General features: G+C 27.6%; 3 protein-coding genes across 4 annotated transcripts; 1 reads left to right on the forward strand and 2 right to left on the reverse strand.

Moving 5' to 3' along the window:
• Positions 1 to 26,168, forward strand: LOC132951453 (1-phosphatidylinositol 4,5-bisphosphate phosphodiesterase gamma-1). Its single transcript, XM_061023275.1, has 20 exons — positions 1 to 381; positions 510 to 659; positions 4,198 to 4,336; positions 4,465 to 4,627; positions 4,692 to 4,883; positions 6,863 to 6,978; positions 7,418 to 7,624; positions 7,686 to 7,918; positions 7,980 to 8,191; positions 8,994 to 9,163; positions 9,254 to 9,395; positions 9,479 to 9,660; positions 9,735 to 9,912; positions 21,313 to 21,378; positions 22,174 to 22,374; positions 23,003 to 23,224; positions 23,292 to 23,613; positions 23,674 to 23,934; positions 24,004 to 24,143; positions 24,212 to 26,168. The coding sequence occupies exons 1-20, from the start codon at positions 180 to 182 to the stop codon at positions 24,365 to 24,367; spliced, it is 3,654 nt and encodes a 1,217-aa protein (XP_060879258.1). The 5' UTR covers positions 1 to 179; the 3' UTR covers positions 24,368 to 26,168.
• Positions 4,354 to 5,931, reverse strand: LOC132951455 (AP-2 complex subunit sigma). Of its 2 annotated transcripts, none has more exons than XM_061023278.1 (2): positions 4,674 to 5,931; positions 4,354 to 4,599 (listed from the first exon to the last, which is right to left on the reverse strand). In XM_061023278.1, the coding sequence occupies exon 1, from the start codon at positions 5,773 to 5,775 to the stop codon at positions 5,347 to 5,349; it is 429 nt and encodes a 142-aa protein (XP_060879261.1). In that variant the 5' UTR covers positions 5,776 to 5,931; the 3' UTR covers positions 4,354 to 4,599; positions 4,674 to 5,346. The 2 variants fall into 2 exon arrangements, with proteins under 2 accessions (XP_060879261.1, XP_060879260.1); XM_061023277.1 differs by having other exon boundaries at positions 4,354 to 4,614.
• On the reverse strand, positions 9,947 to 15,475 carry LOC132951454 (uncharacterized). Its single transcript, XM_061023276.1, has 3 exons — positions 15,252 to 15,475; positions 12,101 to 12,181; positions 9,947 to 11,801 (listed from the first exon to the last, which is right to left on the reverse strand). The coding sequence occupies exons 1-3, from the start codon at positions 15,288 to 15,290 to the stop codon at positions 10,071 to 10,073; spliced, it is 1,851 nt and encodes a 616-aa protein (XP_060879259.1). The 5' UTR covers positions 15,291 to 15,475; the 3' UTR covers positions 9,947 to 10,070.
• Positions 26,169 to 27,571: the final 1,403 nt, after the last annotated feature.

Genomic DNA, 27,571 nt, shown 5'->3' on the forward strand with positions numbered 1-27,571 from the left:
GAAAAATGGAATGAATCATAATAATACTGAATATTGATAACTCGACAGTCGTCTCGACTCTCGACTGAAAAGTGGAAAGACAAAACTTAATCCGGATGTTTAAAAGATATTTTAAATTTTTAAACACTGACTTGTTTAATGTTTTCGGGCAGAATAAACAGTAAACTAATATCTCAAAAATGGCTTGCAGCTCATTAACACCTAATGTGTTCATCTCAGAACTCGATCAGATTATGAACATCTTGGAACGAGGCACAATCGTCACACGATTTTATTTGAAGAAACGGCCTGAGAAACGAACACTGAAGCTACGCAAGGAAACACGACAGATTCTCTGGTCAAGGACAAGCAGTAGCAACAATAAAACCTTTGATGGCTCTTGTAATTATATGTTTTAGTTTAATCTAATATCTAATATCTATGCAACTATACAATTATTATATAATTATAATGCACTATTATCTGTGTAATGTGTATTGAACATTTTATGTATGATTTTTCTATTTTAGTGGACCTCAAAGATGCCAAAGAAGTACGTTGTGGTAGAAATAGTAAAGAATTTGATAGATGGCCTGATGAATTGAAGAAATTTGAAGCGTCCAAATGCTTTGTCATATTTTATGGCAACGAATTCAAATTGAAAACTCTGTCCATTGTTGGTATGTTAATTCATTATATTATTATAATTTCAGGGTAAATTCTATAAATAAAAAAAAGGTAACTACTTCGGGTACTATATCTTACTATGAATAACTGGACATAACACTGTGGAGATGGTTTATAAATGCTTTAGTTTTGTTAATTTAATTTTTATTGATAACAATATTATAATAATTTAAAATATTTTTTTATTATCTTAATTCTTAATCATACAAATTTTATAAATGTTTACTAAAATCGATGAAAAACAATGTTTTATACCTAGGTGATTTATAATTAATTTAAATAATAAAATTAAATAAGCAATACAATATTTGTTCTTACTTACCTATATTATACTCAGTGGCATATTTAGGAATTTGCCATGGGGAGGGTTCAGATAATTTTCAGAAAATAGAGCCACAGGACAAAGCCCCCCAAACCACCCAATTACTCTTTATTAAATAAATATACCATATTTATAAAACGATTTAAAATTTTTGAGTTTTTAATTATTAAATAATAATGTATACAAAACAAATTTAAAAAAAAGTGGGTAAGTGGATGTCGCTCTGCTGTACAATAGGTTGCATGTGGGTCAATGTATAATGGATTGTATTAAACTTGAATTCAATGATATAATATCATTGTATAAGAAAATCAATTCTGAGCGGAGACGGTATGTCAGCCTGGATATTTTATATTGGTATTATTTATTATAGCCTGTAAGTTGATTTAATATTGAAATACATTTTTTTTTATTCGTTTCTATGGTAATAAACAAAGCGTTAGAAATTAAAATCTCATTTTTAGCCGTTTTTTGTAATTTGTCGGTGGTTTTTCCCGTGGCATTAAATAACTATTGAGAAAATCAAAAAATGACCTCTCTAAAGTACCATCTTGATCTAATTTAATAAAAGATAAAATACTACATATTGAAATCAAAGCACTCCTTTTGGTAGAAATTGTGTATACAGGATAAAAAAAAAAAAAAAATAAACACCATTGTGAAACCACTAGCTTACTAGCTTCATCGCTCGGCTAAAAATCAAATATAGTTATGTTGTAACTTATAACTTATAACAAAAAAAATCACGATATTAATTGAAAATGTTAACAAAAACCTTCGTATGGTAAAATTTGTTTTTCTTAATAATGTAAAAACACAACATTTAACATGTACGAGTCAATGGAGGGGGGTCCGGACCCAATGGACCTCCCCTACTGATTAAACTTATTCTCAAAACAGGTGTACACAATTTTAGCTATTGTTTCTAAGTACAACAATTAAAAATACTTAATTAAATTTTCCCTTTTAGATGTAAACTGTATACTTAATTTGTATTTCTTATTAAGCTGGTCAAAAATATTTAAAAAAAATATAATTTACTATATTATAAAATTAGTTGTTCTATATAAACCATTTTACTTATGAAATCCCAAAAATGTTGTAGATTTGTCTTTTATTAGATTTCAATGCAGTGTATCTTTTTTTGGGCGATCTTAGACAATGCTTTCCAAGTACACAATTTGTTTCCTGAAACAGATACTTCAACAGTGAAACTTTTATTTGCATTTTTATTTTTAATGCATATTAATTGTATATTGTATAACTAGTAGCGAATTTGATTTGTCTTCTAACGTGGGGGGGGGGGGGGATATAATTTTGGTCCAAAAATTCTACTTATAAGTTTTAACTATTCACCCTCTAAAGCCTATACAGAGGAAAAACATGTATCCAATAGTACCATTTGTAGGCCGTGATTATAATTTATAAACGCTCTGAACTCAGAACTTCAATCAAATTTTCATCTAATTTCGGTTTTTCTTTTAAAAATAAATGTCTAGTAAATTATTTAAAATGTATTGTTCATTTTATATTAGGTATAAAATAAAAAAAAATGATAAAGATATAACCTTAATAAAACATTGCGTTGAAAAAATGATTTTAAATGTAATTTTTTACACGTTCACTGCGGATCATATTTTTGTATACATGTCGTGACACTGAAAAATTCTAAATTTAAAAAAAAATTTCCTAAAAATTGAAAAATTAAAATATCAGTGAACGGTTTGGACTTGATTATGAAACAATGCTTATAGAAGATGCTGACAAAAAACCAAAAGTTTAATCGTAACGCTGATCAAATTATAGTCCATTAAATAACAAGGTACATGTCGCCATTCAGCATATGTGAACGATGTAAAATGACACTATTTGGCCTCATCCGCAGTGAACGTGTTAAGGGAACTATTGCAGTAAAATATATTTTGAGCTTTAGAGGATTTTTTTGACGATTTTTAGAGCATTTAAATCCAGGCCCTAATAATAATAATAGTTTTTACTTATTACATAATATTTTAGCTTTTATTTATTTAACTGAATAAAAAATTATAAAAACAATTAAAATAAATGTATTATCCATAAAGTTATATGAGCATTTGATAAAACGAAGAAGCTTAGGTGTTTTAAAGGCAATTTTTTTCTTAATTTGAGAGATAGATCCTGAACAGTAATGGTTATCATTCATTTGAAGTGCTCATATCCCGTACCTCTTAAAAATATTACATAATGTGTATGTATTCAATATCAGTGGCGGCGTAAAATTTGTTTTCCTATGAAGGAACTACCTTAAATAAGTACCCACACACCAATTTTTTCACATTTTACACTTATCTTTTCACATATATTAAATGCAGTTCGTATGTGACTGCGAGTATAATTATTAACTAGTCTATATAGCTGTCTAGGTTTTAGAGACTGAAGTTTTTGGGATACCCATCCTCACTTTTGCATGAGGTGGCTGTCTCTTAAAATAGCTATTCACTCGGGCACTGTTCAATATTATATATTAAAATAAATGCGCCAAAAATGATTTTTTTTTATAAAACATGTTTATCAATTTTCCCCTCCCGATAATTTTATTCTTTTGATCCCTCAAAGTCCAAACTAGATTCAATTTTCTACCACAAACATCCCTCAAAGTTAATGATCAGACAATTATTTTGACTTACGTTTTACATATTTTAAAAACGTATACATTATTGTTCATAGGCGCAATTAGGTGGAGAGGGGCTTAGCCCCACCAGTTTTTTTAAACATATTTTAGTTTAAAATATGAATATCAGGGCCTATGCTGCTGATACAAGTCTAGCTATCCAGAAAAATTATGTCATAGTTCTGCTTAGAATCTAAAATTAAATATATTTTTCTATTGAGCTCAAGTAGTATCAAAGTATCAAATAGATTCTAATATTATTCTTTTCATGTTTGTTTGGTGCTAGACAATTAAATAGTAAATATTAAGATATTTTAGAAAATTAAGTCTCCAAGGCAGTAAAATCAAATAATAATTAATAGTTGATAAATAAACTGTACAATTGGTACATAATTAAAATTTGTGCTTTGGCCAGCTATATTATTTAGAATTGACTATAATGAGGAATGAGCTCAAAACTTCAAATATACTTTTGTGCCGTAACTAAGTGGGCTAAAATTATTATTATTATTGATATTTTACCTCTGTCCATATCTGATTACCATTACCTGGATTACAGCATTATCTGAACAAGAATGTGAACTATGGATCAAAGGCTTATATCATCTTGTAAATGATACTGTCTGTGCTCCATATCCATTGCAAGTTGAAAGATGGCTGCGTAAAGAATTTTATATTATGGAAAATTCAAGGGAAACGTTAGTACAAAAATAAATCAATCAATTTAAACAAAATGTTTTATTTTAATAAAATGTTTTTATAATATAATCATTAAAAATGCTGTTTAAGCTAAAATAAAATAATTACAATTACATATATTTTATAGAGTGACATTGAAAGATGTAAAATCTTTTTTTCCTCGTGTTCATTGCAAAATTTCAACCAGTAAACTACGAGAATTGTTTCAAGAAGTCGATACCAGGAAGCGTAATGAGCTTAATTTTGATGAGTTTGTCACTCTCTATAATAAGCTTGTCTATAATTCAGGGGTAAAAATTATATTTCATGAAAAATTGTTTTATAAATGTTTAATACCTGTTGGCATTTTATTAGATTTTCAATGAATGTTTTTCAATGTATTGTTCAGCTGACGACACATTCAATGTTCAAAATCTAACTAGGTTTCTGAACGCTGAGCAAGAAAGTTTATGTCTTGAAGAAGAAGTTGTTGCTAAACACATGAAAGAATATTTCAAGTATTGTGGAAGAGATTTAAACGATAAGCTACAATTTACCTCAACTGATGTAAGTTATTTTATATAAATTATCCAAATACTTAATTTGATAACACCAACAGTAAAAAGTACACCAAACTTCAACAATTTGTAGCTATCCATTTTATTTTATAACAAAATGCATTAACAGTTTAACACTATAACAATGTATTTCATAGTCCTATAGTTGTAATATTCGATATTTGCAGATCTGCTATCTTAGGGGGGCGGATAAAATTAAGGATAATATCATATTATCTCTTATCACACATAAAAAAGGTCGGGATGAAAATAAATTGGGTGTAATTTATTTAAATCATTATAATTACACGTTACTCGTAAATAGCATTATATTATTATGTATATATGTATGTATATAAATAATATATAAAAAAAAGAATACATTATGGTATAGAGTAATAAATTATAAATAGTAATTAGTGTATTGGTAAAGAAAGTAAAATATTTGCTTGTAGATATAATATCATAATAACTTATTCTAATGAACTCAACATAAGCAGTTGTTTTAAGACTTTGGTTTGACTCGTTTCCCGAATCTCGCCGGCTAAAAACATTTCATCTACCACGGTGTATACCTTGTAGAAGTTGAACACCAGATCTAGTTCACAGACGTTGTGGAAATATTCGTTGAGGACTTCGACAAAATTGTGTATGGCCTCCAGATAACACAGATTGTTATCGCCCACGTCCACGCAGATGCAAAAATATAGACCGGCGTACCTCCGATAAATTATTTTGAAGTTTCTGAATTCTACGAAATTTGTGTGTTTGGCATCTCTGACCGTTACAACTGCGTGCACTTCTTCGATAAGCTTTTGTTTCTCGTCATCGTCAAAGTTCATATACCATTTGGCTAGTCTCGTTTTTCCTGCTCTGTTTTGTATTAGAATGAAGCGGATCATTTTGGGTTGTTCGATAAATAATGAAAAAACCCAAACAAACGCGTAACGAATTATTCAATGACAAATACCGCGTCAACTAAAAATCAATACCAAGTATTATCCTGTACTCGGGAACTCCGAACTCTGGTATACCGTGAACATACTACCTGATACTGCATTGGGTAACAATAATGTATTATCATCCACCACTAGTCTTCCAAATGGCGACCACTGATAACTGATAACAGTTTGCGTCGTCTGTTATCAGCTTTGAACTTCCGTTCCTAATTTTAAATTAATTCATATTAAACTAATTTCGTGAATTAGTGTGAATATTGAAAAATCTCAGATTATAATATTATATGATATTTATATAAACTTAATTCTGTGGTAAAATACTAAATACCTAGCAATAAATTAGAAATTACCCTGTTAATATTAAAACTTAGATTTTAAAGTACCTATTCTTTCGATTTAAAAATATTTGATTAAGTTGGAAATGAGTAGTGCCGAATAATGAATTCTCTTTATAGTCATTAACAGAAATCATAACATATTCTATATTATTCATTTTATATTTATTTAAATAAATACAATTAAAATTACTTTATTGAATATTTACATTTCTATTTAATGTTTCTATTAGTACCTATTACCACATGTACAAATAATATATTTATTGATATTTGATAAAAAAAAAAAATAATACTGTAAAGGGGTGAATCATCAAACATTTTTCTCAATCTTACAATTAATGTAGAATATAGTAAAAAACTTTTTATATTTTACTCATTGAGATTATATTATTGAAGTTTAGGTATCATTACCTAATAACTATAAAAAATAATAAAATTTGTGTTTTTTCAGAGGCTATTTTTAATATTTATGAATATCATAAATATTTAATTTTATAATTTTTTTTAAAAATCAAAATATTAAAAGAAGCTTTTGACGAAACACATTTTATAATTGGTTAACACCTTAATTTCAACAATGTAATCACAATGAGTAAATACTGAAAGTTCTTAACCCTATTACCCGTGTGTATTTTTTTTAGTTTTTACATAGTACCTATTATAAAATAATATACTTGAATTTTTTTTTTTAGTTTATGGACTATTTGTTTTCAAAACAAAATGAGATATGGGATCAATATTATGACAATATATTTCAGAACATGACAAAACCACTTTCACATTATTGGATAGCATCTTCTCATAATACGTTAGTATAATTTGTATGTTTTTAAGATATTAAAGTTAACAAATCTGAAGTACCAAGAGACCATACAAATTAGAAAACAATATCTAATAGAATACATAAGTATTAAAGTATCTACTATAGTACTATAGATATCTATTATACAATATGAATATAAATATTTTGAATTAGATATTATATTATTATTAGTTACTAACTATGAACCCCTATAATTCTTGTACTTCATATTTTTAATCTAAATACATTTTATTATTTTATTTTTATGATCTTTAAAATAAAGTGTACAATTTAATTTTGTTTATAATATTTGTTTTACATATTTATATAAACCAATAAGAACATATATTTTAATATGCATTTACTAGTAAATTATTAAACATTATTCTATAGCATTTATAATATATTTATGTTATTAAAAATCTGGTATTATAATATGTTTCAGCTATTTAACTGGCGATCAAGTATCTAGTGAAAGTTCAATTGAGGCATATGTAAGGTGTTTACGCTGGGGATGTCGCTGTATAGAATTAGATTGTTGGGATGGACCAGACGGACTGCCAATAATATACCATGGGCATACATTAACCAGTCGTATAAAATTTTTAGACGTCCTAAAAACGATTAAAGAACATGCTTTTATTGCTTCACCGTAAGGAAAATATTATTATACAGTCATTTATTAATCTATTAATTAATAACTATAATTTTAGGTATCCAGTTATTTTGTCAATAGAAGACAACTGTTCAATACCACAACAGCGAAATATGGCATCAACTATGATTGAAGTATTAGGGGATATGTTACTTACACAACCAGTTGACCGGAATGAAAATAAAATGCCTTCCCCTGAACAACTTATGTATAAGTTCATAATAAAACATAAAAGACTTCCAGAAAAAGTTAATGGAGACCAAGCTGTCACAATTAGACATAACGATGATTGTAAAAATATTATATATTTTAAGTTTAATAAATTTGTTTATTTGCATATTTTTTTTTCTAGCTAAGGACACTGATTTAAGAAACACAAAAAAAAATGGAGTACTTTATCTAGAAGATCTATTGGAAAAAGAATGGAGACCTCATTTTTTCGTACTGTCTGGTAATAAGCTTTATTATACAGACCTCTGTAAATCAGATATCGATAATGAAGATGAAGCAGATGGAGGAGAGTTAGAAATTAGTGATGTATCTAGTGCAAATCGATTGAGAGAAGTTAGTTGGATTTAATAAATAATTATATATTATGAATATTGAGGATATGGTAAAATATTGGACAGTGTGTTTATTAACTGGATAATTTATTAAAATAGTTTAGACCCTAAACCATTCTTATAAATGAGAAATTATGTATATTATAAAGACATTTTAATTCTAAGCGGAGTAGTTAACATTTTTTTTGTTTATTTTATTATTTTCGCATTATTGAAATTAAATTTATTTGTTACTATGATAATTTAGTCTTATCAATATTTGTTTATCGAACAAAAATGTGTGTTACTTACCGTGCTAATAGGCAAATTATTATGGATTAGCATGCAATGTCATTAGTTTGGTTTATTGTTTTCATTGCATTAAATACTAAAATAATAATACATTACTACGATAATTTGTTTGGATAAATTAGGGTTTTAACACTATTTTTGAACACAAAACATTCAAGTACAATACAAATTGCTTAAGTAATTTTTATTTTGTTTAACCAAAATAACATAAAACTTAATAATATTAATGTTGGGACTGAAAATTATTTAGGCTTTACTAGAGAAAAATCTAAAAAAAATTCTATGTATATAATATTATATAATATTCATTATTCTTTAATTTTATCCGTTGAAGATGTCGTGTATAATAGTACAATGCCCATTTTATAGTGATATTTATTCAGTTTATAAATTTGTTATTTCTGCATCATATAATCCCCAAATTGTATAGGTACTATACAATTATTTGCATAATACAATTTATTAATTTCTAATAAAACATAGTTTAAATATATATTATATACATTGTATAGGGTATACCTAATGATGAATTACATTTTGGAGAATACTGGTTTCATGGAAAATTAGCTCGTGGTAGAAATGAAGCTGAAGAACTATTGAAACAATATCAGCATTTTGGAGCCGGTACATTTCTAGTAAGACAAAGTGATACATTCATTGGCGATTATTCCCTATCATTCTGGTAAATAGAGTAAATCATCACTTTAACCACAGAATAGATTAAATTCTGTGCTTTAACCATTAATTAATTTATCCATTTGTACATCAATAGGCATCTAGGTAAAGTAAACCACTGCAGAATACGTTCAAAGCATGATAGAGGTCAAATAAAGTATTATTTGATAGATGGTGCTGCATTTGATAGTTTATATAGTTTAATAACTTATTATCGTACATATCCATTACGTATACAAGTAAATTGCTATAAATTTAAAATTTTACGTTGAAGTTTAAATACATATATTCATCACATGAACTAATAATTATTTAATTTTAGGAATGCTATATTATTTTAAATGAACCTGTACCTCAGCCTTTAAAGCATGAAGGGATGAGTTGGTATCTTCCTCATGTTTGTAGAAGTCGAGCAGAGGCATTATTGCGACGAGTACCACAAGAAGGTGCATTTTTGGTGCGACCATGTGAAAATGACAAACGTCTTTATGCTATTTCATTTAGGTAAATTAAGAAAAAGTATTTGCTGTATTCGTTATAAACCAATTAAAAAATATTTGTAAATACTGTTATTTTAGAGCTGAAAAGAAGATTAAACACTGTCGCATTAAACTTGAAGGGCGATTGTACACTATTGGTGTAAAACAGTTTGAAAGCCTAGTGGAACTTATAAAGTATTATGAACAAAATTATTTATATAAAAAAATTAAACTATGGTTTCCTGTAAATGAAGATATTGTACAAAGATTGGGAACTGTGAGTATAATATACATAATATATTAAAACAATATTTAAAAATTATTATTTATTTATGAAATTAAACATAGGTATATTATAAGATTATAATTTTAAAATGATAACCAGTCATATTTTACATTATATGTTATTACTTATTAATTAATTATTTCATATTATTACTTAGTAATTGGAGTGGGTAGGATTAAGTAGTTTAATTTTGAAACAGTTTGCCCATTCCATATTGGCATCACCTGGGGTGTAGCTATTGATTTCTTTTGTTGAACTGCAGCTGATTTAGTACTTGGTAAACCCACAAATCCCAAAGCTGGCACACAATCTGAACAAAGTGGTATAGGTTGAAGTGGCTTGTTTGCTTTGACTGTTGGGGTCTTAAGTGTTTTACCATTACAGTCAGCTTGTGGTGGTTGACCAAATGTTAGATGCATTGGGCTTGATGTTAGTGATTTTAAATCTATTGGCGATTCACCTGGATTCAAATAAAACATCAATGTTTGCGGTGGTTTTAATTTGTCTTGTGTTTCTAATGGTTTGGATTTGTCATGTGTTTCTAATAGTTTGAATTTGTCATGTGTTTCTAATGGTTTTGATTTTTCAAATTTATTATGTTCTGGTTTTATTGAGTCTTTTACTGTCATTTGTTGGGAACCTTCTGCCTGTTCTGAACCCTTGTAAAAACTGCCTCCACTTAAAATGTGCATTAAATTAAAACCACTTTTACCAGAATCTGCTTGTTGTTGAGTCGGTTGAGGCTTATTTTCTGTTATGGAATAATCATTTTGGATCATATTGGTATATACTGGTAACATAACCATTGAATTTGGATCGTAATAATAAAGTGGTTGTGTTTGTGTTTGCAGAGTAGACTTCTGACTTCCTTTGAAACTTCCTGGTGGAGAGGTCGAACTTGGTTGAGAATAGTAAATTCCAGAATTATCATATGCATGTTGCTTAATATCTCCATGGGTTCCAAATCCCGCAAAATAACCTTGGTTAAACGAATTTGGTGGTTGCTGAATTTGTGATTGGCGATTGTAATTAACTTGCGTATCATATAATGATCCAAAAATTGATGGATTATATCCAACTAACCTCAATGGTTTGTTTGATAATTGTTGGCTTTTGAATTTTGAATGTCCGTGACTTGGTTGATAGCTTTCCTGCCGTTCCATTTCTATAGAATCAGTTTCAACTTCTTTTAGTGGCTTATCAGATAATGCACCATTAAAGTTTAACCTAGGATCAGACTGCTCATGGTCTCCATTGATATTTTGTATCATTTTAACAATATCTTTTTTTATAGCTTCATCATCATTATATTTGAAATCATCTGTATTTACTGGATTTGGTTTTTTAAAAGGAACTGTAAATTCTGTTTGTTTAATTGTGATTCCCTCGTCTTGAATTAATACTTGATCTGTTGCCTGTTCGTCTTTTACATCATCTTTACGATCTTCAGTTTGGTTTGTGCTCACATGTTCAGTTATTTTAATAGTTTTTTCAGTGCTCTCTGCCAAATTATATTCATCTCTGGAGTCCATCTCAATTGGTTTTGATGATATTTGTTCTTGCGTATTTAAGGGTTCTACAACTATTGGCGATGCTTCTGAAGACACAATTGATTCCTTTGAAACATCAGTTTGTGTATCATATACAGGATTGTTTAAAGATATTTTGAACGGTGAAGCACCAACTTTGGTATTAACATCCGTTTGTAACCCATTAGATTTATCAACACGGTAATTAACAATCCGCATATCTCCATTAGAATCAGCTATGTTATAATATGATCCAATTTTTTCTCCATTCTTGTTTTCTTCTTGTGGTGGTTTGTAGTCCACTGCTGGTTTATCATCTTGCACATAGTAGTGAAATCGGTATTGTGGAATCTGTAATTTAACCATATTGAATATTGATCAATGTATTAATTAATACTAAAATGCAGTGGCAGGTTAAAAGGCTCAATTTTGACGCAGCTGCGTCAACTTTTCAAATGGGATGGTGCCACCCCGTGACTGTGGCACAGAATTACATGCTAAGGCCCGACCTCTTGGCTCTTTCGGCCAAACTTTATTTACATCATAATTATTTTTAAATTACTTAATTACGAAAATGTGACATTTAAAATTTAAGTTCAGTCTGCCACTGCTAAAATGTATACTTCTTGAAAATTTAATTTATTTATTACCTCTTGTATTTTGGATATTCCTCTTATTCCTGGTACCCTGGTTGATTCTACTCTAGTCATAACTACAATGAGTACAAGTATCTGAAAATTACACAAGTTTAATTAGTTTGAATCAAATTTATATTATATAATCTTTACATAATATTTAGTCCAATAATTATCACTATTAGAATATTGAAATTTGTTTTGCCAAAAGAAAAAAATTAATTTTACATGAGTTACCAAAACCGTATAACTCAAAAAAATTTGTATTACAAAATAATATAACATTTTTTAACAAAATTGGACCAATCCTCTAAAAAAATGTTCCTAAAGAGATGATGATATGGTTTGTGGATTAAAAATTTGTTCTGAAATTATACGTATCACGTATTGCTTACGATATATAAATTTAATTTTCACTACCTTTCCTGCAAATTTTGATTAGCATTCCTTGTACATTATTGTAGATCAAATATTTAACTACTTTCTATTTAATAATAATTTTAAGTAATATACATTTAAATATTAATTTAGTTTATTATAAATTGTTTAAGCATAATATCTTAATAAGTTAAAAATATTAAGAATTTATTTGATCATTTTAAAAGGACGTTGTACTCGCATGTGTTGTCTTTGTCTAACTAATGCATAATAGTATATCAAAATGTACGTCCAACAGTTCCAATTTTGTGTTGTTAGCTTAAATATTTTTTTTTTTTTTAACATTTATTTAGAAAATATACAATCTGTAAGGTTTTTTACAATAGGCATATATGCTGTGTTTATGTGATTTTAACGTGAGTTAACATGATTTTAAGGAACTACCCAACAGTAGTACTTATGGCTTGAGGGAGCTTAAATATAAGAGTGAATATTGACCTATTATCAAACTTAAATGTAAGAATATTATGTTGCTATCTGTATTCTTTCTTTGGTTTTTTACGATATTTTACTTTTTAAGTGAGTAATGACTATGAGTATGTAATATATTAATATTTGAAAATGCTCCAAATTAAATTAAAAATTAAAATATCGTAAATAATCAACGAACAAAGATGTTACTTCTACACATTTTTCTGTAATACGACCGTATTGACTTTTAAGTTGATAACTGCTAGTAGTATTATAAAAATAATTATTATCGTATGCCAGTTGAAATCGGAAATATCCATCGACTTTTAGAAAAACTGATTACTCTATGCCTGAAGGAGTTGTGAAGTAATTTGTTATTAGTTATTAATTATTTGGTTGGTTGGGTGAGAGGGGTCCAGCGTTTAAAATATTCGTGTGGCGGTATTGGACACTTGCCTACTACATATAGCCAAATAGGTACCTATTAATCAAATCTTTGTGAAATTGTTGTAATCCATATATTTTAACTAGGTTCTATTTACCATGACTAAATATATATTTAGCCATGCTATTTACTTAATTACTTATCAATTTATCATTTAAGTAATATACTACACTCATGAACATTGAATACTTGAACTTATAATATACGTTTTCATATGTGTTATACATTTTAATAAAATACGATACAACTGATATTGTTTATCTGTTTACGTCTGTTCTTAACTACTAAGAAAAAAAAAGTATAGTCTTATAAAAACAAAATATTCTTATGGTTCACTAGGCACCCTACGTTCCTATAGTTATAAACCACCTGTCTTGTAAAAAAGGCGCGTACCTAAAAAAAATAATTTTTGTAAGCATTGTAACCATTCAACAATAGAATCGGTTTTTTTATGTTATTCGACTACCTCAGATGGCAGGTAGCAGGCAGTCTATAATTATAATCCTTTTTGATATAATAATTATTTTTAACGTTTGATTTTGGACTGCAGTATAGTATGTTTATGACACATTGTTATACGGTTAATCCGTAATCGTCTACCTCATTATTAAAATATGTAAATACTATTTTTACTCCAAAACAAAAATAGTAAAACAAATATGGTACTTCTTAGACATTCATAATTTATTACATGTGTCAATGACCAATGTGTTATTTTTGTTAGGTAATTATTAAATTATCATGTGAAATACTAAAATAATAGGTATTTTACAGTAGTTAATTCGGTATCAAGCGTAATATCATACTATTCATTTTTAAGTTAGGTCCATTTTAATTTTTATATTTAATATTTATAAGTAAATAATGAATAAATCATATCGAGAATATACACATAATACACGCATTAAAAAAAAATCATCATAAGTTATGTTTGTTTTGAATCTAAAATTAATAATTAAATGACTTAATAATTAGCAGCAAAATTTTAATTTAAAAATAGTTATTATCATTATTATTTGCATAATTACGGACGTGTAGAATGTGTAGAATGAATTATTATACAACTGGATTTACTTACAACAATTACCTACTTTTTCATAATAATTATAAAAATCATTTAGAATTTAGAATTTAGTTTTCACTATTCAAAATATTTTTATTATCTTAAATTGTTGTACCTATATAATTTTATATTTTCCCGGAGTTATTCTGTATTTATGTATTATACTGTTTACTATTTACTTAAATAATGCTTGGTGATTTAGAGATACCTACTTTAGCGTATTACATAGTATTATAGTAGATACATGAATTATATTTTTTACAGTGCATAGGTTTTTAATATTAACTATAAATATATTAAAATATGTTATGACACCACTACCTACATTATAATAAAATTATACTATACAGAGTTAAAAATATTATCCTGAAACAGCGTATACAACCGCCCACAACGCATAGCAAAACATTGTTGTTTTAATTGTATGATATTTTTAAAATCATAATTCTCATCTTTACGTCATAACTCGTAGAAATTAAAAATTATAGATAGCTACTGCGCTAAAAAAATATAAAAAAAAATATAAATAAAATAATAAAAATAATATAAATATTGCGGCAACCCGCGTAAGTACAACCCCTCGGGAATAATGTGCTACGGCAGCCGGCGGCCTGAAAATTCTTGAAACAAATTTTTTCAACCGCCGCGCCATCGATTATAAACGTATTAGATAAATATAGTAAAATAGTGTATATATTGAGAATGTTTTTAAATGTGGATAGATTCTGTGAATGCAAACATGTAAACAAATTTAAAAATGCACATCCCTATGGTGTAAAAAAAGTAATTTAACGGATCATGTTTCTCACCTGTACGACATTCTTTAACGACAACTCCATCTTTCTCATTGTTGTAACCGCAGACAGAACCCTGCTGTTTGAATGAAATAATTATACTGATGCGTGTAGCTCGTCATCAACCCCCTTTTATAATCTTCATCCTTGACTTCTCCACTGCCACCACCTCCCCACTACCTGCTTGTCCTTGGCCACTAGAAATATTCCATTAGGAATTCTCACGTGATGTGAATGATGTGATGCTTATTTAAATGCGTGTATCATATGTGATGGAAAAATTATCTAATTTTAAAGCTATTTTCACAATTTATTGGTATGGTAAATTGTGTAAACAAAGTGCTTATTTATTTTTAAGGTAATTAGTTAAAATACAGTAATACCGTTATCGATACGAGTGGCCCAAGTAAGTGCATGAATGGATTAAGTTTAGTGTATACTTTTAGTACACCTTGATGATTTGGGTATGTACTATGTTCCGCCTCCCCCCTCGTGCCATAAATATCTTTGGGTATAATTTTGTATACTGGACACTGGTACATCGGGTTTTCCAGTAGATTACTGCCACTCCATCTAAACATGACATGCTATATAGTAACATTAGAACGAGTTTCCTCTTTATTTATTCAATAAATATACTTGAGTTAAAATACTTTTGTGGTTTAAAAGAATTTAAAATTAATATTATTTTTAGATACTGAATTCCCGATCACAAATTGTAATCAATGTAACATATTTAACTTACAAAAAAAAAGACGAAATATAATTTTATTTTTTTGCTAATTCATCTTTTAAAATTTTAAATTTACTATGAGTGAACCGATGTTTGATGAATGTATTTATTAGTGTAGCGTGCTAAAATTGTAGTACTAAATAGTAAATGGTAAATTGGTGGCCAATCAATTTAGACCTTTCCGGCTTTCCCACACTGCACCGGGCGGTTTCTCTAACACTTTGTTGATGCGTTGTTTACACTAAAATACTAAATTCTACCTTTTTTAGTAATTGAAAAATATATAATTAAATTAATAAAAAGCGATGTATGTAATTATTTAACAATATACAAAATTGAAAATATACATATTCATAATAATTTAAACTATTCATTTATGATTTGTTACTGTTTTGTAATTAATGTGTAATAGTTTATAGCCACTTATTATGAACATATATTTTGTGCAAGTACATAAACATCAACGTCTTACATTATTTATAAAACAAAAAATCGTTTTTAAAAGTAAAAAGTTATTACTATTATTACTTATTGTGTGCAGTAGGTACATTTTTTCAAGAACTGTTTTTAAATAATATTAAATTGTTTTACATTTTATATAGTTGAGTAGATATTTTTTTTATCATAATTTTATAAGTGGATTGGGATGACGATATAATCGGTTATTGAATCGTTAATAATGTTGTTTGGCTAATTCTGTGACTGTAGATATTTTTAAATCAGAGTGGATGGATTTATTTGAGACATAGAAATATAGAATGGAGCTTTTGAAATGGTACGAACGATTTATGACTAAATTCTTTGGATATGGTTAGTATTGGACATATTTGATCCGCCCCAGAGCCTGGATGCCGTATGTCCAGATGAGTCCAAGCAGTAGTTTATAAATCAATAATTTATTTAGTAGTTTTATATTTTTGGAGGTTAGTAACGGGCGAAGGAGGCATAGGCGATTATTTAGTAATTAAACTTTGTTTTTAATGTGAGGTAGCCAGGTAACTAGGTAAGACGACGGTAAATGTGAATACCAAGGTAACGTACACATTGAGCTATAGTCAATTTTTATTTTCTAATTAAAATATTTTTAATGGTTATATTTATTAATATAAATATTGTAATTTTTATTTTTTAGTGTAACTTAAAGATTCTATATTAAAATTAAAAAAACTGGTAGCATATAATTTAAGGATGAAAAGTAATACTATAGGTATTGATTTTAAGATACCCAAGAATTTAATTAAAACTTTGAAAGGGTCATATTATACTCATACGAGAACGTAGTTCGGGTATCGCGTACCTATCTATAAAATCGTTAGTTTATCGTATCATTCTATAGAACCGTATATATCTCGTGACTAATCTGTATTCTGTGTTATGTAATTTGGACTTGGATGGTGAATCCTATCATTAGCAATAGAAAATATATTTAATGAGGAAAACTGAAAATAATGATTATTTGGTCGGTAATTGCGTATTTGCAACAACATAATTTAAAAATATTTTTATGAAACTATACAGCTTCAAATTTGTAGAAGATGCTTTCAAAATTATAATAAATAATAATATATTAATATACTAAAAGAGTAGTATTAATTTTCATTTTTTATTTAAATACAATATTATACTGAACATAATTTATTTATGAAAGAATTTTTCACTTATTTACACCTTTCAAAAAAATAATGTTTATAGCAGTATTATTCTTTTTTCACCCTTCCGATCTTCGGCGTATAGTCTTTTGTAGACTTGTAGTTTTTATGAGATACGTTTATTCGTGTCTGGTTATTGTAACCATCATTATTTTTAAAAAAAACCTAGACGTCTTGTGGTTTCACCCTCAGATATTACATTATGTTTGTTATTATGTGAATCACATAATATTATCCAGCCATGCTCCTGGAGATACAACGCGGGAGATGAAAACGCTAAGCTACCACCATAACCGGTTTAGGCATAAATAACAAAATCTGTATCCCGTCACCTACTGAGGCAATATAATTTAAAAATTCCAAGATCAGGTTTCTCAAACACTAAATAATAACGAAAAAAAGAGTTCTAATGATGTATTGTTACGAAAGGTAGGCATATTAAACCGTTCGACCCTTATTAAAGGTTCATCGAACTTAAAATGACCTCTAATTTGAAGTTTTTAATCTTTCTAGTGTCTATGTTGGGTTAATAAAAAATTTATTTTTTTAGATAATATTGTTTATACTATTGTCTATTTATAATATTATATTGTATGCGGCGCCGAAATGGAATGGACTGAAATATGTTTACATTATTTAATAGGACGTAGTGTCGTAGTCACTTGAAATTAATTATAAATCTGTCCCCAAATGAATATCATTAGGTAAATACCAGGTATGATTGAATTTTGTCGTTATGAAAGTTTGAAACAATTATTATTTTATTGAAATATTTTATTGGTCTTCAGGATTTTTGTTTTATTTTTATCTTACCAAAACATTGAAAATAAAAATATGTGTTTATTTTATTTACCATATAGTTTATCTATGTAAAATGCAAGGCTGGGCAAGTTAAGGATATATTTTTTAACTCAGTTAAATGTAATAGACATTTTAAATATATAAACTAATTTTTAATTAAGTTAACAAGTACTACTAATTTAACTTAAATTTATAAGTTAAGTTAATTTTAAAAAAAAAATGCATTGAAAAAGTATTAAAATAAGTAGTAATCACTTGGATAGTAATATATCTATGAATATAGATATATATGTATATTATTATGTAATTAGTAATTACTAATTAATTGTAATATGTGTGTAATTTAAAACCGTAGGGCTATATGATACAGCATCACAGCCTGTATCATTTTAGAACTCTATTCGATATTCATATTTCTCGTTGGGTTCATTTAAAATAATTTTAATTTAAATTTGAGTGTAAATGTGCTTACTGTATATCGTTTAACATTTGTAGTTCAAAAAATAAATTACTCAAACATTCATAAATTATAAAAAAAACTACTATATTAATTCTACTTATAATATGTCAATATGTGGTGAATATTTAATATCTATCCGTTCGACCAACACTGGCCGAGTAATATAAATACATAGATTACGGACTGACGGTATTTTAGGTATACCAGGAAATTACCGGTATTTAAAAATTGTTCGATATTTTTGAATACTGGTACACCGAGATTCGGTAATTACTGTTACCGAAAATATCGTGCCACGGTAATTACCGAAAATCCGGTATACCTACATTTATTATTTATTATTTTTAAGTAATCATAAATTACAATGACATAAAAAATGATACTTTTAAATTGTTTAGAGGTTAATTTACTCGAATTTTTAAACTTACGGAGGTAAACGTGATCTGCTGAGCTTAAAATTTGCTATGTTTACGCACTTGTAAGACAGGGACAACAAATGTTTGTGTAGCATCCTCTTAAATTTGAATAACGTAAACTATAATATGAACTATGTATGTATAAATGTATAAATGTATACATATTTTATACACCAGTATAGTTAGGTAGGTATTTTTGTAATAAAATTATAATATATAAATCAAATGGTGTGAGTTCATGATAAGTGATAATCAGTAGTTGTATTAAATAACAACTAACAAGTAATAACTAGTGAGCAAGTACTGAAGTACCTAATAACTAATAACTAAAATAAGTAGGTTAATGTATTATGAATTAATGTATTATTATGAATCGTGGCTTCGTGGGCTCTTAGATATCTAGTTATACGCCTGACTATTGTTAAATTGTTATAAGTATTATATTATACGAAATTCTTCGTAAATATATTATCTATTTTAGATTCTGAGCAAAGCAATGAATGTATTGATTTTACAATGATGTGTGTTTTTTTTTTTATTTTTTTATTTTTTTTTTTTTTGTGTCTGTCATCACCTTTTAGGACAGTAAAAGTGCTTGGATTTTCTTCAACAGTAACTTTTCTGATAGGAAAGTGAATCTAGTTGGTACTTTGGGGGGTCAAACGTAAAAATTTCACAGTAGTTTTCAAAAGCGACGTGAAAAACAAAAGAAAAATTAAGGAAAAACGGGAATTTTTACGTAAAATCTGTTTTCGAGAAAATCGATTTTGGTTTTTGGTGTAACTCTAAAACAAATGACCGTAGGGACATGAAATTTTGACTGAATGTTTATATTAGCATTTTCTATACACCATAAAATTTTGAAAATATTTTGACTTTTTGAGCTGTTAACGGACATTGTCAGTTTTAAATTTTTTTAGTTTTTTTTTCTATAAATATCAATAAAATTTTATCTGTTGAGTAAAAAAGCTTGAAAATTTAATAAAAGGCTCCTAAGTTATTGTTTCAAAGGCAGATGAAAAAAATTAAAAATCTTTAGTCACAGTTTTTATTTATAAACATTTAAAGTTCAAATTTTGACAAAATACGGAAAAATCACGAAAATTAGCAAATTATTTTGAGTTGAGAATTCATAGAAAAATTTCTTTTTAAATCTAAGATTTTAAAATGTAATATAAGATTACTCATAAGTTTGTCTACCTTTATTAAAAAAAAAATGTCTACAAAAACCTTAAATTAAATTTTTATGAGCGTCTGAAATTTATATTTTTACAACATTTGATATTCACTCGATTTCTCATGTAACAATTTTCTTATTTTATTGTAATTAAAAAACGAATGACTGTAGATACTTTTGACTCTTTTTGAGTGGTTACATTGTGAGTTTTCAATTTTTTTAGTTTTTTTTTCTATAAATATAATAGTACATTTTTTCTGTAAATAGGTTATATATAAATTACTTTATTCACAATAATATCATCAAATATACTTGGTAATATCATAGGCTGATTGACCGTTTTCGCTCAGAATCGTTTTTCTTATACAATGATATTATATCATTGAATTCAAATTTAGCACCATCCATTACACTGACCCACTTGTAACCTACTGTACAGCAGAGCGACATCCACTTATCCACCTTTTTTATAAAAATATTTTCTATATTTTACGAACTTATAACTTGTATAAAAAAATTCGTTTCTGGATAATAATGTGAAAAATCAAAATTGACTTAATTAGGAATATTAAAAATAATAGAAATAAGTTGATTTTAAGTTAACGTAGATACAAATGAGTTAAGTAAAAGTTAAGTTAATTAAAACTGCGAACTAGTCAGTTAAGTTAATAAGTTAAAAATAACTTAACTTTTAACTTATTAACCTTAATTAGTATAGGTCCCAGCCTTGGAAAAATGTCAATAACATATATTGTTGATTGTATAATTGTATAATGTATTATAGTTAAATAGTTATTTTGTTTGTGTGCTCAAGTTAATCAACACTCTTTATGTTTTCAGGACATCGATGATTCTTCTATTTCAAGTACACCTGGTTATATGGATCCGAGTAGTTTCATCAAGAAGGTAACTAACATTAACTTCGTAAGTTAGAATTGACATCCAAGCGTTTGGGTGGGTTATTATTATTATTATTAGTAGTAATTAACTATTAATATTTTTAAATTATCATTTATTGCTTCTGGAAAAATAAATGTTAAACAATAGTTTGTTTTTTAATTGTTTAGAAAACCTCTGTAAAAGAACATCCGAATATCATTAATCAGTAATATAATTTATAAGTTAAAAATTTAAAACTATTATAAATCGAAATATCCTCTTAGAAAATGTAAACCATTAACAAGAATTTATTTACTTTAGTGAGCACTCCTAACAGTGAGCATTTCAATACTTATCGGTTATTTTCTCCTCACTCCCCAACTCCACGTTATCGAAACTTTCGGGTAAATTGTGTAAATTTATACTAACCATTAACCATTGTTGGCATTTTTATAAAAAATCACGTCATACTATTTAAATACGAAACAGTTAACTATTTTCATTTTCATTTTATCTTACAGTTTTTAAATTATTAAATTCTTCCATAAAATGCTTATCAAATTATAAAAAATAAAAGTTGAAATTTGAATAATTTTAACTTATTAACCACTCTTTCCTCAGACATGTCTTGCATATTTGTAGCTAAAGTTATTATATAAAATTATCAATTGATGTACATTATTTTAAATTTAAATGAATAATTCTGTTCAAAGCATTCAAATAAATATATTTATTTATAAGGTATTAAGTATTATATTATCAGATACTTATGTATTTTTATCTAAAATAAATGTATAATAATATTTTTTTTATCATTTATAGGTTACTGTGAAAGCAACATTTGATTACGAGAGCCGACAAGATGATGAATTGTCATTTTGCAAGCATGCTGTAATTACAAATGTAGTGAAACAGGACAGTGGTTGGTGGCGTGGTGATTATGGTGGAAAACGACAACATTGGTTTCCCAGTAACCACGTAGAAGAATTACAAGAGGCACACATAGAAAAATCTGACAGCGGTGTAAGTATAAGGACTTTTAAGCCAGCCAGAATGAATATCAATTTACTTGAAATTATTAATTATTAATAATTATAATATATAATATTATATTCAGCATAGGCATAACTAGAGGGAGGCTTGAGTGGGCTTCAGCCCCGTTAGAATTTCTTAAGCCCCTATACATTTTATTAATAATTTACTTATTAAAAAAATGCTAGGGCTGAAGCCCCCCCCCCTAACTTTAAGGTCTAGTTACGCCTATGATGTTCAGCAATTTCTAATAACAATATACAGAGACACTGGTGTCAACCATGTGAAGTAACTATTATCTAGTTAATGTTTTTGAAAATAATTAGTGTATTTAAGAATCATGTTTGTAATAATATAATATATTATAGTATAATTTTATACATCAAAATGGTTAATTCATGTGTTAATACTCATTATAAACCTGAGATGGTAAATTTATAAGGCTTATTTATATATTATTCTATTTTTAAAAAGTTTAGGAATTAAGTTTAAGGAATAAATTAGTGAGTGAGAGGTAATTAAAGGACATATGAGGACAAATAGCACGAGACACTCTGTATGTAAAAAATGTGTTCAATTAATAATAATAACTATTTGTTTTTATTTAAATATGTTCTAGTCAACAGAGTCTATGTTTTTGGGAAATTCACAAAAAGGGAGTTTAGACTTAACTGGCGCTTTAGTTGAGATCGGCAAATTAAATCAACTGAAACTTGAGTGGATGATCAAAATACAAACCTCTAATGCATGCACCCCATTCGTTGTAGGTTCAGTGTCACGAGAACAAGCGGAAGAATGGAGAAATCTTATTATAGAAACTGCCCATAATGCCAGTGCAAGAGTAATATAATAAAATAAATTACTTTTAATTTTATATTAATGCTATATATTGTTTTTTTTTTATCAAGGAAACAGAAAATAAAAAAATGGAAAGGCAGTTAAAAATTGCCAAAGAAATATCTGATCTTATTATTTATTGTCGATCAGTGGCTTTTTGTCTAGAAACACAACGAGAACGTGGATTTGTACACAATGAAATGTCTTCTTTTCCCGAAAATAAAGCGGAAAAACTTATGTGTCATCAAGAAAGCGTATTCTTCTTTCGTTATCATCAAATTCAATTTAGTAGAGTATTTCCAAAAGGTCAACGCATTGACTCCTCTAATTATTCGCCAATAGCTATATGGAATACAGGATGTCAGATGGCTGCTCTTAATTACCAGTCACCAGGTATATAATTCAATTATTTTTTGACAATAGTTTTATAATAATTTCATTATTGGGTTTTAGATAAATCAATGCAATTAAATCAAGCCAAATTTCGTTTAAACGGTGGTTGTGGCTATGTTTTAAAACCAGATTATATGTTAGACGAAAGTGATAAACTCTCAACAAATTGGATGGAAGAGACATTATCACTAACAGTTTGTATTATTGCTGGTCGACATGTTGGTAGACCAGGTCGTAACGGAATTTCTAATCCATTTGTTATTGTTGAGGTTTACGGAGCTGAATACGATTCAGGATTAAAATTAAATACACGCACAATACGTATGTTTATTTTTGTTTTATGAGTGATTATGACTGAATTATGCATGTGACAGTTTTATATTTTTATAGCTGATAATGGATTTAATCCAGTTTGGAATGAAACTTCTGAATTTGAAATTGCAAATCCTGCAGTTGCATTTATTAGGTTTGTGGTGAATGATGAAGATATGTTTGGTGATTCAAATTTCATAGGACAAGGAACATATTCGGTATGATTCTCTAAATCATGTTTTTAATATTAATTTATAACTTATATAGACTTTGCTTATTGTTTCAGATAATTTCATTGAGGTCAGGCTATAGAAGTGTTCCATTAAAAAATGGCTATTCTGAGGATATTCCTTTGGCGTCTCTCTTAGTACATATCACAATTAGAAGTAATACTGTTAGCAAACCAAACAATAATTTTTTTTTTAAATCTATTCAAAGTTAATTATTTTGATCGTATGTTAAGTAATAATTGCTAATCGGCTATTTATAGACTTTTCATTTAAATGAATAATAAAAATTAACTGCCTTTCATTGTATGTAAAATATTTTACATAAATATATTTAGTAAATGAGATGCAATTTTATTCCAATGTTTAAAAAAAAAAATGTTGTTTACTATTATAGTTAGAACTGTTGATTAAAAATAATATTTTATTGTAAATAAATGTGTGAATCGATAAAACACCAGTACATCTTAAAATTGATATTTTTCGAAATTTTAAAATAATTTAAGGGGTTTTATATAGGCAATTTTATGAACTTTAATGTATAAAAAAGTTTTAATCAAAAACTAGTTTCTTATATTTTTATAGACATTTCGGTTATAAGTTAGTATCACTTGTTTTTTTATGTTATCTAAATATATAAATATTGGTTGTAGTAAATTGTTGTAAACCAATATATATTTTTTTATTAGACTGAACTTTTTCAGTTATTTATTTTATGTGTTTATCAAGTATCATTTGTAGAAATAAAAATAAAAATTACAATATTTTTATTTAAAATATTAATAAATATAATACATACTATGTAAGACAAATGAGACCAGTAAACAAATTAAATATTAATATTATTCAACTTAAACCATTCTATGTTCTACATCTGATAAAAATGATACTGTGTTTGTCAGCTTAATTCAGCTATTGATAGCGCCTTTTAGATATTACTACAAATTATTATTTCACATATAGTTACATGTCACTAATTGTATTGCAATCTTACCTTGTATGTTTATCTACCTAATTGTACAAAGGGTTCGGGTCATATATTTCATAATAGATAAATAAAATATTATTAGCAATATATGAATGATAAAATCAAAATTGCAAACTGTGAAAATATAAAAAATATAATAACCCAACTAACCTTTTGTAAGTTATTTTAAAATGGTACAAAGATGTGTGTACACTGTACTATGTTAACATTATGTTCATATATTATAGCTTTATATTGTATATTATTTAATTGATTTAGTTAATTTAAGTTTTTACAAATAGTGTTTTATAGTTTTTGGTATTTTTATAAAAAATATAAGGTAATAGGCAAAATATATATTTATGTTCTATTTATAAAATTTATCAAATATATTGATTATTATAAATATTATTATTATCTGTTAAATAAAAATTATACATAAAATATATTTTATCTTACGCTTAAATATACTAAGCCTATTTCTATCCAAATTGTTTTTATTGTAAACAATTTATTATTTTTGTTTGTATTAAATGTTGATTATAATGGATAGACATATAAGTATAGTATTATTTTAATGTTTTAGGTCTATTAATTATTCAAATGAGCATGATCAAAACGAATCACAAAAAAAAATATTTTATTAAGAATTATTTTGTGTTTAATTTATTTAATACTTTTATTACATAATATAACATATTTTGTTCTATTGTATTAATAATATATTATAACAAAACTTTTATCTATCTAGTGGAATGTAGTCCAAAGAAAATAATTTAAATAATATTTGTTCTTGAATATTAAAAATATTTTAGTCTTCTTACAAGTAAGTGTTGCTGCAAAGTTATTACTTTTATAATTTGTTTCAACTAGGTTAGGGTACTCATTTTTTTTGTGTAACAAAAAACTCGAAAACTCTGGCAGCAACTCTCTATGCAAATGTTATGGGAAATGTGTCACTTTACCCGGTCCATGCATATTGATGTTTTTGGTCCATTAAAATATTATTTCTCCCAATCAATCAATAAATGTATACATTGCACAGTTAATTTGGTGTTTCATAAAAAAAAATAATTATAAATTGTTAACTAAGTAATAAATTACTAACTTTAAATACCTATGTAAGTACAATGTTTCCTTTCAATTTAGTACATATGTATTTAAAGGCATTGTTTATATAAACAAAATAGTATATAAATATATACTATTTTTCAAAGGCTATTGATTTTAAGCACATTACTCATTACTCAACACAAAACCTAATTCTATATATCCCTATCCTGTACTGATGTTTATCCATCTTGCACCTATTCTAATTTCAAGTACCTACGGTTAAAAGTTTCTGAATAAGAGAATTATTGTACTATGATAATAGTAAATTGACGTATGCATCAATGACAATAACATGTAAATACATTTTTTTAATTTTTATTTATAGTTGTTACAAGTTAAATACATAATCATCAAACATTTGATTTATAATGTACTTAGCGGGATACAAAATATTCTGGTATGTAGCGAGCACAAAGAACTCGTAACATCAAATTAAAATAAAAAGACAGTCGATGTATCACACGTACAAAAACATTGGCAATAAAATATTACTTGAGTTCTAGTCGTGAAGAACTGTTTCGCCCCTGGGGCAACCGTTTTCTTGTGCGTACATTAGACCGTACCTGTCACGCTCGATCTTGTTGCAAGCGTAGTGCGCCGTTTTCAACAAACTAGGTAAGTACTTCGTACGTTCTCTCGTTGTCCATAGCAGCTCAATCGACTTGTGATTGTCAACACGATTTACGCTAAAACCGTAGGCCGTAGCCACGGACTAAGATATATCTTAAGTATACCTTAGTCAGTGACCGTAACCAGCAGGCCAGTATTTAGGGGGGGAGGCATTACCCCTCCTGGTGAAACTTGGGGGTGGTAAATTTTCATGAACTTTTATTTATTATTAAGCCAACATAGTTATAACTTTGAAAATTATGTAAAATGTTTTTAGCCTGGTACTTTAAGGGCCCCGGATGCATGTATTCAGGTTTTTTTGAATACGGGTAAACAAGAATTTAATATCATGCTGCAGGTAGTTGGTAAATTGCAGGGCTCTTCCCTTAGGTTCAGACTTCAGATCTTAGCTAAGCGCACGGACTAAGATAAATTTTATCTTAGTCCATGGCTAAACGTAAACCGAATCAGCAGCTGCAGATCGAGTGTCGCTTCTATATTGTTCTATTATCTGGTTACGGTAGCAGGAGTGCCAGGACTATATAGGACATTGGGACCACAGGGCAGTACTCATAGGTGCGACTAGGGTTAAAATTCTGGGGGGCTAACAAAACTATTTATTTAAAATAACCCACAGGGGGATTATATCTAAATCAATAAGTGATATTTTTTTGAGGGGGGGAGTGGGGGGCTAAATCTTAGTCAGGAGGGCTAAGCCCCCCCCCCTAGT

Source organism: Metopolophium dirhodum, chromosome 8 (assembly GCF_019925205.1).
Source record: "Metopolophium dirhodum isolate CAU chromosome 8, ASM1992520v1, whole genome shotgun sequence".
NCBI lineage: Eukaryota > Metazoa > Arthropoda > Insecta > Hemiptera > Aphididae > Metopolophium > Metopolophium dirhodum.

What these genes read in the sequence shown, in the direction of transcription:
- LOC132951454 (XM_061023276.1), bottom strand. Translation starts at nt 15,290, where the DNA reads ATGAGAAAGATGGAGTTGTCGTTAAAGAATGTCGTACAG. An exon ending in CGTTAAAGAATGTCGTACAG is followed by an intron (nt 12,182 to 15,251) that starts GTGAGAAACATG and finishes TGTAATTTTCAG; the next exon opens with ATACTTGTACTCATTGTAGT. An exon ending in GAATATCCAAAATACAAGAG is followed by an intron (nt 11,802 to 12,100) that starts GTAATAAATAAA and finishes GTTAAATTACAG; the next exon opens with ATTCCACAATACCGATTTCA.
- LOC132951453 (XM_061023275.1), top strand. Translation starts at nt 180, where the DNA reads ATGGCTTGCAGCTCATTAACACCTAATGTGTTCATCTCAGAACTCGAT. An exon ending in CTTTATGCTATTTCATTTAG is followed by an intron (nt 9,661 to 9,734) that starts GTAAATTAAGAA and finishes CTGTTATTTTAG; the next exon opens with AGCTGAAAAGAAGATTAAAC. An exon ending in CCCATAATGCCAGTGCAAGA is followed by an intron (nt 23,225 to 23,291) that starts GTAATATAATAA and finishes TTTTTTATCAAG; the next exon opens with GAAACAGAAAATAAAAAAAT.
- LOC132951455 (XM_061023278.1), bottom strand. Translation starts at nt 5,775, where the DNA reads ATGATCCGCTTCATTCTAATACAAAACAGAGCAGGAAAAACGAGACTA.